Below are 10,829 nucleotides of genomic sequence, written 5' to 3' on the forward strand. Positions count from 1 at the left end.
GAGAGAGAGAGAGAGAGAGAGAGAGAGAGAGAGAGAGAGAGAGAGAGAAAGAAAGAAAGAAAGAGAGGAAGAGAGAAAAAAGACAAACAGAGAGGAAAAAACAAAATGAGAGGAAAAAACAAAATGAGCCAGAGATAGATACAAAGAGACAGAGAGGGTAAGGAACAGACAGAGACATACTTAGACAGAAAGAATGATAGTTAATGGTTGAGCTAAAAGGATAAAACAGAAAATCAACAAGTTAAGCCACACACGACTGGGTGTATGAGCAAATACCAATTTATATTTAGATAAAAAGATAAAGTTCAGTTATTACTGTTTATTCCAGTAAATGGTCTTGTTGTCATTCAGCTGACATTGCCTGCTCAGAGACCCAGACTGCGTTCAACACATCGCAGAATACACACACCATACACTCTTTGCTCAAAGGCCAGATATATAATACCCAGCAATCATCATCTAAGGGATCTGCATCTTGCTCCCTCCAGGCCAAACACAGTCCCTTTCCACAGACACCACAATGAGTGACCTTTACAGTACCCATTAGACTTGGCCAGGTAGTGACTGTGCTAATGGGCTGACAGTGATAGAAGACTGTGGTGTTTGTGGTTTGAGAGAGTGTGGAGTGCAGACTGTGAGACATGTCATCTGCATACATCCTCATTTTGTTGTTCATGGAGTTATTGGTGGCACCAACTAGGTTCCCTCGCCCATACTGACAAAAACAGCCACGGTGCCACTGGGTAAATGAGTGGCAGCCTCCCCTGACCCACGCTGTTTGATACCATCGTATTTTGGGAATGTTTCCAGGCTTTGGCAAGTTCCTATCCCTAGACCAGAGCCAGTATCTTTCAACCAGGATAAAACAATGCATTGACTATCATAAAACAGTGCACAAAGTGTAACTTTTGGAGCTAATTTCGGCTGTGTGGCTATTAGTGACAGACTTTGGTGTCTGTTATGGTCCACATTTTAGAATTGGGGATTAGACCAGAGGTACATAGACCTGCCAAATAGGATTTGTGACAAAAGGAGTGTGGATATGGGACAGTGTCACAAAACTCTCAAATTCTCCAATCCACAATCTCTCAGGGTGCAGCCATGCTAAAGATCACTCACATGGTGATTGCTGGTGAGCCCAAGTTCTGGAGCACTTTTGTCTGACAATAGCTTGTGGGCAGAGAATATGGTGGTGATTACTGTCAAGCGGAATAGCCAGTCTGGAGTACACATGACCCTTGGACCAAGCTGCCTCTCAATGTGGCAAACCAACAGACAACACATGAAATGTCGGCCGCACTAATCCACAGCCTCACACTTTCAACACTTGGAAAGTGATGACAACATTAACACCAGCATGAGTGCTGGCATGGACAGGTTGATTCACAAACACTAACTGCATCAAACCACACAAAATAATCCAACAAAGAACCACAAAGGGAAAAGCAAAGAGGCAAGGGGGAGCCCCAGCGTCAGCCACAGTTTCGGAATTTTAGAACAGCAGTACAGGATAGTATCTCTACTGATATTAATCCCTCTCTCCCTCACACTGTCACTCAGTAACCCCTCTCCCCCACAGTAACCTGTTTTAATGACTGTATCTCTCCTGATATTAATCCCTCTCCCTCACACTGTCACTCAGCAAGCCCTATCCCCACACTGCCCTGCTTTGGTGACTGTATCTCTACTGATGTTAATCCAGCTGGATCATTCCCTACGTTTAAGAACAGGGTGTGTCAAATCGAATTGGAATTTTCTCGACACTTTAAGGGTCTGACAGTGAGACTCCCCCCTTCCAGAAAGAATACATCTGCACCATTCCATCGTCCTTTGCACCGCAGTTTGTCCAGGAGAAAGTGGAGAGGTGTTTTGGGAGGTACCTGTACGAAGAAGTACACAAAAGCCAGTGGCACGATTAGCAGAGTAAACCACGGGGTACTGGCGACTACTACTATCATGGTGGACAGGGAGACGAAAAATGTTGCAAGGAACATCTGGAATGTCAGGGGAATGACTTCATCAATCACGTTAATGTCCTTGCCGAAGCGATTGATGATGCGTCCGATGGGTGTGGTGTCAAAGAATGCCTGTGGTGTGTGTAACTTGTTGTCCAGGAGCCGTGTGTGGAGCTGCCGAGCAGCAGCTAGGCCTCCGAGTGCCAGTGTGAAGGAGGAGATCAGAACTAGGATCCCTGTGATGGAAACATAATGCAGTTCCAGAGTTGAGGTTAGCACATAGATGAGACATTGTACAGTATTCCCAACCCCCTCCCCAACCAGCACCAGTCCAACCCCAACCATCCCAGTACTGTGCATGCAGTTAGTCCCTTCTCCCAAGTGCTGACAATGTCAATTAGATTGGTGAGCAGTGAAGGGATTAATCTGGGCTCAGCTTCATTACTATTCTGTGAAGGTGTACACTTAAACTATAAGCTTCACCAAGAAATTAGGAGAAATGTTTAAATAATTTATTTAGCTCTGAAATCTACAGATTTTTCCAAATTACCACAAGGACCTCTGGACCCCTTCAATAATTGAGAGACAGAATTATTCCTTTTACAGATGCAAACTCCTGATTGGTACAGACCATTCAAGCCCCATCTGCTTCATGGCAGAAATTGTTATTAGTTGCTGATGAACACGCTGCCTCCTGCTGGCTCAGTTTCTAGGTGTAGGATGGGCCTTACCTTGTGTGAAGCCAAGTGCCGCGTACACTCCTACCCGCATATAGGTTTGGTGCTGGGTCCTGTTGAAGGCAGGGTCATTGGTCCAGTCACTTAGCCAGAAGTTGGCACCGATGGCTGCAGCATTTTGGCAGCAGTACAGGAAACAAATCACAACAGAGATGAAGGGACCGACTGCCTTCAGGTATTGCCAGAATACAATCAGTTTAACCTGCCGTCGAAAGACAGGATTCAGTGACTCATCAAATCAATTGCTGTTATTTAGACACATGCCTCACTTTCACCCTGACCCACTTCCTGGCAGTACGGCTGAGCTCAGCAACTCCCAGACTCCATTATCTCAATCCCGACGGCACTGTGCAACTCAGACTCTATGGTATTCTGTCACCAATCTCCAGGAAGAATAGGAAATCACAGAGAAGCTGATGGGAAGTAATAAATACCAGCATGGGCCAATTGGGCTGAATGGCCTGTTTATGTGCTGCAATATCACCCAGGAGGAACCAGCCTTGTTACTGACACAGTCTCCTGTTCTAGCCTTCCACTTGGGTTATATTCACCATTCACTATTCCAAGTGTCAGAAACATTGTGAATCTGTTGCTGGTATTGTAATTGTAAAGCACACCACTTTTTGTTTCTCTTTACTCTGAATTGTGGCCTAAAATGGGAAAAGATACAGCCACTTTTTAAGATGTCATGGCACCAAGGGAGGGTCTAAGTCACCATGGCACTACAGATGGGCACAGAGTAGGCTTCACCCAGGAAAAAGTGCTGATTGGTTCATGCTGAAGACTTGTGGCCTCCACAACTGGTCCTCAGTGCATGAGCTATTCTCCAGGTGGCTCCTGGGCAGGTGGTTAGAGTGTATATATAATACAGAGGCAGAAGCCTCCAGACTGCTATCTCTTTGTAGTAAAGCAGAAAGCCTGGAAGAAAGTTAACTATTCTCTCCCACCAGTTCTTATAAGCTGTTGCCTCTAACCAGTGACTGAAAGACTGAACAATGAGCATTCCATTTGCCCTCTCTCTATAACAAACTGAAGGTACTTGGAAGAAGCAACTGAGATCAGAAGGATTCAGAAAGCAAAAAAGGTATGCCTCATTGAATCCTGTGGAGAGTGCTATTGAACTGTGTTTCCCCAATGTTTTTTCTCCATTCATAACATGTGTGTGTGTGCCTCTGTATCTGTCTGCATGTAACTATTGGTGTTTAAGAAGGGGTCAGAGTTTCAATAGTAGAATTACATGCTACTCATTCACAATTTTTGTTTGCCTGTGGACAGAATTGAAGTACAGAAATCTGGCCAGAGTTTCTTGTTAACCGGAGTTCATCAGACATGGAAATTGGAACTTTGATTAAATCTTCAACTTCAGTGACACCCACGAGTAGAGGAACTTGAGTGTAAATGCACTTTCCCCAAGTGGGTCACAGCATGAGAGACAACTAGGGCTAAAATGCCTTTGTTAAACTTTTAGAATTTGAATTCAGTTCTTAAAAACCTGGAAGCAATAGAATACTAGTTCAAGGAAAACTTCTCATGAAGTTGGGAGATTGTCATAAAAACCCAAATGATTATCTGACGCCCTCTAAAAGGAGGGAAATCTGCTGTTCTTACACTGTATGGCCTATGTGCAACTCTGGGCCAGCAGCAATGTCAAGGACTTTAACTGCTCTCGGAAATGACCCAATAAGTCTTTCAGTTGCTAGGACAGTGGGTGGTTCATCCCTACCTTCTTAACGATAATGAGAATTGAGAATAAATGCTGACTTTGCCAATGATCCCTACATCCTGCAGTGAATAAGTGAGTGTCTCAGAGTAAGATACAGGTAAACAGACAAAGGGAAACTTCAGGGAAAGTGCTGGGACCTCAGTGCCACTGTGGGGGGGTGGCATGTGAACACAGCTGCCAAGAGTGACAGAAGTAAGAACTGTGCAGTGTGAACGTACCCTCCCAGTTTCTGCTGTCTCAGCCTGGATTAGGTCCTTTGGTTCATTCTTTGGCTGTGGAACAGTATCTACCACCTTCTTCTTCTCACTCAGTCGCCTCCTTGTGGATTTCCACGTGGATGCCTCACCATCTGATGAGATGACACTGATTTGTCTGAAAGAGGAAGAGCAAATAGCAGAAGGAAAATGTCACCAGGAACCACCATTCAATTCATCAGGGAGGGGGAATAATGCAGATCTCAGCTGGATAAGGTTACAGGGTTTCAGTCCCTAAAGATGACTAATGAACAAGACAGGACTTTAGAAATATTGGTGAAAGTTGTCACAGCCACCATTACTGAGATTAAACTTTAAACTAAATTATCAGCTGCTATGGTGGATTTGAACCCCTGTCTGCTGAACATTAGTCCGGACCTTTGGATTACTAACCCAGTGACATGACAACTACACCATTGTCTTCCCAAACATGGAAATAAAATACTCCACTGCACTATTTCAAAAAGCGGGGGAGACATCCCATGTCCTGAATAAGTTTATTCCTCATCCAACATTGAAACATAAATTAGCTGGTCACTTTGACATCCCTACAAACACTACATTTGATTGGCCATAAACATAGAAACACGAGGATGGCCTTCAGTCCCTCAATCCTGTCCGAACTTTTAATGAGATCGTGGCTCATCTGAGACCTACTTTTGCCTTATATTTAACAAAAAGAAATGTATTAACTTCAAATTTTGATGATCAGTTGATCCAGCAGGAATTGCCATTTCGGGATGAGTTTAAACTTCTACTGCCCTTTGTCTGAGGAAGTACATCTTAAATTTACCCCTGAAAAGGTCTAGCTCTAATTTTTAGACTCTGCACCCAATCCTGGACTCCCCCCAGTGAACATAGCTTGCATGCTGTCTAAGGCTAGTATGCTTCTTCCGGAGATGGTACTCCCAGTGTCCAGGTGTGGACAGCTGTCACCTTTATCGTTGTGTTCTTGTCTGTTTGATATGAAGCCAGCATTCCACTAGATTTTTTGATTATCTTCTGCTCCCAATCATAATGTTTTGATGATCTAATTACCTGGACCTCCAATCTTTTTGCTCCTTCACTGTTTCTAGTTGTCCGCCATTTAGAAAGCCCCACGTTTTATACTTTTCAGGTTCAAAGTGGATTATCTCATTTCTCTCCATCACAATTTGTCACTTAACCTATTAAGACGTAGGTATAGTGAAATTCATTGCCTGACAAGAATCTAAGGTTATCAGGAGTAGATGGCAATATGGAATTTAAAACAAACAGATCAGCTTTGATCTTACTGAAAGATACACTCGGCTCAAGGGGCTGAATACAGTCTAGATTAGAGTGGTGCTGGAAAAGCGCAACAGGTCAGGCAGCATCCGAGGAGCAGGAAAGTCAACGTTTTGGGCAAAAGCCCTTCATAAAGAATGAGGCTGGGAGCCTCGGGAATGGAGAGATAAATGGGAGTGGGTGGGGCTGGGGGAAGGTAGCTAAGAGTGCAATAGGTGGATGGAGGTGGGGGTAAAGGTGACAGGCAGGAAGGAAGATTGACAGATAGGACAGGTCATGAGGATGGTGCTGAGCTGGAAGGTTGGAACTGGGATAAGGTGGGGGTAGGGAAAATGAGGAAACTGGTGAAGTCCACATTGATGCCCTGAGGTTGAAAAGTTCCGAGGAGGAAGATCAAGCGTGCTTCCTCCAGGTGTCGGGTTATGAGGGAGTGGCAATGGAGGAAGCCCAGGACCACCCACCTCGGCAGAGTGGGAGGAGGAGTTGAAGTGTATGGTCACGGGGTGGTGGGGTTGGTTGGTGTGGGTGTCACGGAGATGTTCTCTGAAGCGCTCTGCGAGTAGGTGTCCTGTCTCCCCAATGTAGAGGAGACCGCAAGGGGCTAAACAGTCTAGTCCTGCTCCTGATTCACTGGTTGTCTATTGTAATTTTAGGCTTCAACACCACCAGTTACAATGCTACCCATCTTGGTTATCAGTAAATTTGGATTAGTAGCTTTCTGTTGTAAAGACCACTCCTTTTTCATTTTAGTTTTGATTATGAACAGAATTAGGAAAAGGACTGTTTTACAACAAAAGACTGAGGAAGGATTTAGAGTACCTTTAAAAGGAAAGTTACTGAAACTCACCATGGGCCACGTTTACACTGTTTCTTTACTGGGCCCAGCACTGGGACCTATACACAGTGAGATTCAACCAGCAACAAGCAGCTGATTGGTTTGTGGCATTATGACCATGGATGCTGGAGGTCATCAGCCTAACAGCAACAACTGATTGGTCCTGGGCAGCTGAATAGCTTGTGGGTGTGGATGATTGAGTGAGAAGCCTATGGACCTCTGGGAAGGGAGCTGGTGTCGCCCTCTTGCTGCCTCCAGTGAAATATTTGAAGCTAAAGAAAGCCAGATATTTGCTTTCTCCTCCCAGCTGCTGGAAGCTGTTCTCTTTAACCAGTAAGTCAGAGACTTCATAATTTGTGAACCAGTCACTTTGTGCTTCCTAGGAGAAAATGAGGACAGCAGATGCTGGAGATCAGAGACCCAGAGTGTAGTGCTAGAAAAGCACAGCCGGTCAGGCAGCATTAGAGGAGCAGGAGAATCGGTGTTTCGGGCATAAGCCCTTCATCAGGAGAATCCACCCCCCGAGACTCCCAGCCTCGTTCCTGATGAAGGGCTTTTGCCGAAACGTCAGTTTTCCTGTTCCTCGGATGCTGCCTGACCTGCTGTACTTTTCCAGCACCACACTCTCTACACTGCTTCCTGTAAAGAAGCAAAAGAATCTGACGAAAGATCAGATAACTGAAGGACTTGTGAAACAAAAGGGATGTCCCATCCAATCCTGGGGACTGGTGAATTGAACAGTTTGCTAGTTCTCTCTCCATTGTAACATTAGTTTTTTTTTTTGTCTGTTCTGAAGGGTCACTGGATCCCACGCGTTAACTCAGATTTCTCTCCGCAGATGCTACCAGACCTGTTGAGATTTTCTAGCAATTTCTGTTTTTGTTTCGGATTTCCAGCATCCATAGTTCTTTCAGTTTTTTTGTTTTATGCCTGCCTGTACTTGTCTGTGTGCGTAGGGCAAATGTGGAAGGGGATTAGCGTTTTAATTAGTGGTTAAATGCCAACAGTCCATAGTTATTCACTTGCGGTTAGAATCTATTTAATTGTAATAAAGGAGTAATTTTTTGTGAAGTACTACTCCCTGGTCTGTGCTTTCTGTCAAACTTGATTCTATCAGATGGGTAAATTAGGGACTGTGTAATTTGATACAATTTTCTCAACTTTTTAAAATTCAATTGTGGGACTTGACTTCCAGTGCATGATCCCAGTGAGAAGTGGCACTGTTTCTCAAAATCATTTACTGAATACAGTACACAGGTTAGGCCTCAACACACCTTTGTGAGCCAGCACTGGTCACATCCTGCTAATTAACATACCTGCTCATTATCCCCATCTGGATGACAAAGAGGAACAGGCTCCAAACCAAGTCATTAACTCACTTTCAATTCCACAACCTTCAACTTTAGCTCAGTCTGCCTTGGGGAATTTTATAAAATATCTTCAGTAAGATCTCAGTTATCTGTGAGAATAATAGGGCTGTTATGGTAGAGGATTTTAACTTTCCAAACATAGACTGGGACTGCCATTGTGTTAAGGGTTTAAATGGAGAGGAATTTGTTAAGTGTGTACAAGAAAATTTTCTGATTCAGTATGTGGATGTACCAACTAGAGAAAGGTGCCAAACTTGACCTACTCCTGGGAAATAAGGCAGGGCAGGTGACTGAGGTGTCAATGGGGTACTTTGGGGCCAGTGACCATAGTGATGGAAAAGGATAGACCAGATCTAAAGTTGAAGTTCTAAATTGGAGAAAGGTTAACTTTGAGGGTATTCGGCAAGAACTTTCAAAAGTCTAGATTAGAGTGGTGCTGGAAAAGCACAGCAGGTCAGGCAGCATCCGAGGAGCAGGAAAATCGATGTTTCGGGCAAAAGCCCTTCATCAGGAATAGAACTTTCAAAAGTTGATTGGGGGCAGATGTTCGCAGGTAAAGGGACGGCTGGAAAATGGGAAGTCTTCAGAAATGAGATAATGAGAGTCCAAAGACAGTGTATTCCTGTTAGGGTGAAAGGAAAGGCTGGTAGGTATAGGGAATACTGGATGACTAAAGAAATTGAGAATTTAGTTAAGAAAAAGAAGGAAGCATACATCAGGTATAGAGAGGAGAGATCAAGTGAATCAGACTATAAAAGCAGGAGAAGTATACTTAAGAGGAAAACTGGGAGAGCAAAAAGGGGACACGAGATAGCTTTGGATTCTCCTTAACCTTATTTGCCAAAGGGTTTTTAGAAATACATTGAGGGCAAAAGGGTGACCAGGGAGAGAATAGGGCTCCTCCAAGATCAGCAAGGTAGCCTTTGTGTAGAATAGCAGGAGATGGGGGAGATACTAAACGAGTATTTTACATCAATGTTAACTGTGGAGAAGGACATGGAAGATATAGAATGTAGGGAAATAGATGGTGACATCTTGAAACATGTCCATATTACACAGGAGGAAGTGCTGGAGGTCTTAAAACACAAAGGTGGATAAATCCCCAGGACCTGATCAGGTATACTGTAGAATTCTGTGGGAAGCTAGAGAAGTGATTGTTGGGCCCCTTGCTGAGATATTTGTATCATCGATAGTCACAGGTGAGGTGCCCGAAGACTGGAGGTTGCCTAACGTGGTGCCACTATTTAAGGGGGTAAGGAAAAGCCAGGGAACTATCGACTGATGAACCGGACGTCAGTGGTGGGCAAGTTGGAGGGAATCCTGAGGGACAAGATATATATGTATTTGGAAAGGCAGGGGCTGATTTGGGATAGTCAACATGGCGGCATGGTGGCACAGTGGTTAGCACTGCTGCCTCACAGCGCCAGAGACCTGGGTTCAATTTCCGCCTCAGGTGACTGTCTGTGTGGAATTTGCACGTTCTCCCAGTGTCTGCGTGGGTTTCCTCCGGGTGCTCCGGTTTTCTTCCACAATCCAAAAATGTGCTGGTTAGGTGAATTGGCCATGCTAAATTGCCCATAGTGTTAGGTGAAGGGGTAAATGTGGGGTAATGGGTCTGGGTGGGTTGCGCTTCGGTGTGGACTTGTTGGGCCGAAGGGCCTGTTTCCATACTGTAAGTAATTAATCTAATCAAAAACATGGATTTGTGTGTGGGAAATCATGTCTCACGAAAGTGATTGAGTTTTTGGAGAAGTAACAAAGAGGATTGGTGAGGGCAGAGCGGTAGACGTGATCTATTTGGACTTCAGTAAGGCGTTTGACTAGGTTCCTCAAGGTTAGATCTCATGGAATACAGGGAGAACTAGCCATTTGGGTACAGAACTAGCTTGAAGATAGAAGACAGAGGGTGGTGGTGGAGGGTTGCCTTTCAGACTGGAGGCCTGTGACCAGAGGTGTGCCAGAGGATTGCTTTTTGTCATTTATAAAAATGATTTGGATGTGAACATTGGTGTCATTTGCAAACTTATTAACAAAATTGGAGGTGAAGTGGACAGCGAAGGAGGTTACCTCAGAGTACAATGGGATCTGGATCAGATGGGCCAATGAGCTGAGGAGTGACCGATGGAGTTTAATATAGATAAATGCAAGGTGTTGCATTTTGGAAAGGCAAATTAGGACAGGACTTTACACACTTAATGATAAAGTCCTAGGGAGCTTTTTGAACAAAGAGACCTTAGAGTGCAGGTTCCTAGTTCCTTGAAAGTGGAGTCGCAGGCAGTTAGGATAGTGAAGGTGGTGTTTGGTATGCTTTCCTTTATTGGACAGAGCATTGAGTACAGGAGTTGGGAGGTCATGATGCAGCTATACAGGATATTGGTTAGACCACTTTTGGAATAGTGTGCGCATTTCTGGTCTCTCTCTCCTATTGGAAGAATGTTATGAAACTTGAAAGGGTTCAGAAACTATTTACAAGGATGTTACCAGGATTCGAGGGTTTGAACTATAGGGAGAGGTTGAATAGGCTGGGGCTGTTTTCCCTGGAGCACGCAGGCTGAGAGGTGAAAGAACATAGAACATAGAACATAGAAGAATACAGCGCAGTACATGCCCTTCGGCCCTCGATGTTGCGCCGATCCAAGCCCACCTAACTTACACTAGCCCACCATCCTCCATATGCCTATTCAATGCC

General features: G+C 44.5%; 1 protein-coding gene across 4 annotated transcripts in view; it reads right to left on the bottom strand.

Annotated features, from left to right (window-relative positions):
• Positions 1 to 10,829, bottom strand: part of abcc3 (ATP-binding cassette, sub-family C (CFTR/MRP), member 3) — a 149,164-nt gene that overhangs the window by 26,065 nt on the left and 112,270 nt on the right. For 3 of the 4 annotated variants that reach the window (XM_043715185.1, XM_043715187.1, XM_043715186.1), the window contains exons 21-23: positions 4,634 to 4,787; positions 2,687 to 2,894; positions 1,881 to 2,191 (exon numbers count right to left, since the gene is read on the bottom strand). In XM_043715185.1, the coding sequence (XP_043571120.1) occupies positions 1,881 to 2,191; positions 2,687 to 2,894; positions 4,634 to 4,787 (673 nt within the window). The remainder of the gene's footprint in view (positions 1 to 1,880; positions 2,192 to 2,686; positions 2,895 to 4,633; positions 4,788 to 10,829) is intronic. The other variant, XM_043715184.1, reaches the window with a different exon arrangement.

This window comes from Chiloscyllium plagiosum, chromosome 24, assembly GCF_004010195.1.
Source record: "Chiloscyllium plagiosum isolate BGI_BamShark_2017 chromosome 24, ASM401019v2, whole genome shotgun sequence".
NCBI classification, from domain to species: domain Eukaryota; kingdom Metazoa; phylum Chordata; class Chondrichthyes; order Orectolobiformes; family Hemiscylliidae; genus Chiloscyllium; species Chiloscyllium plagiosum.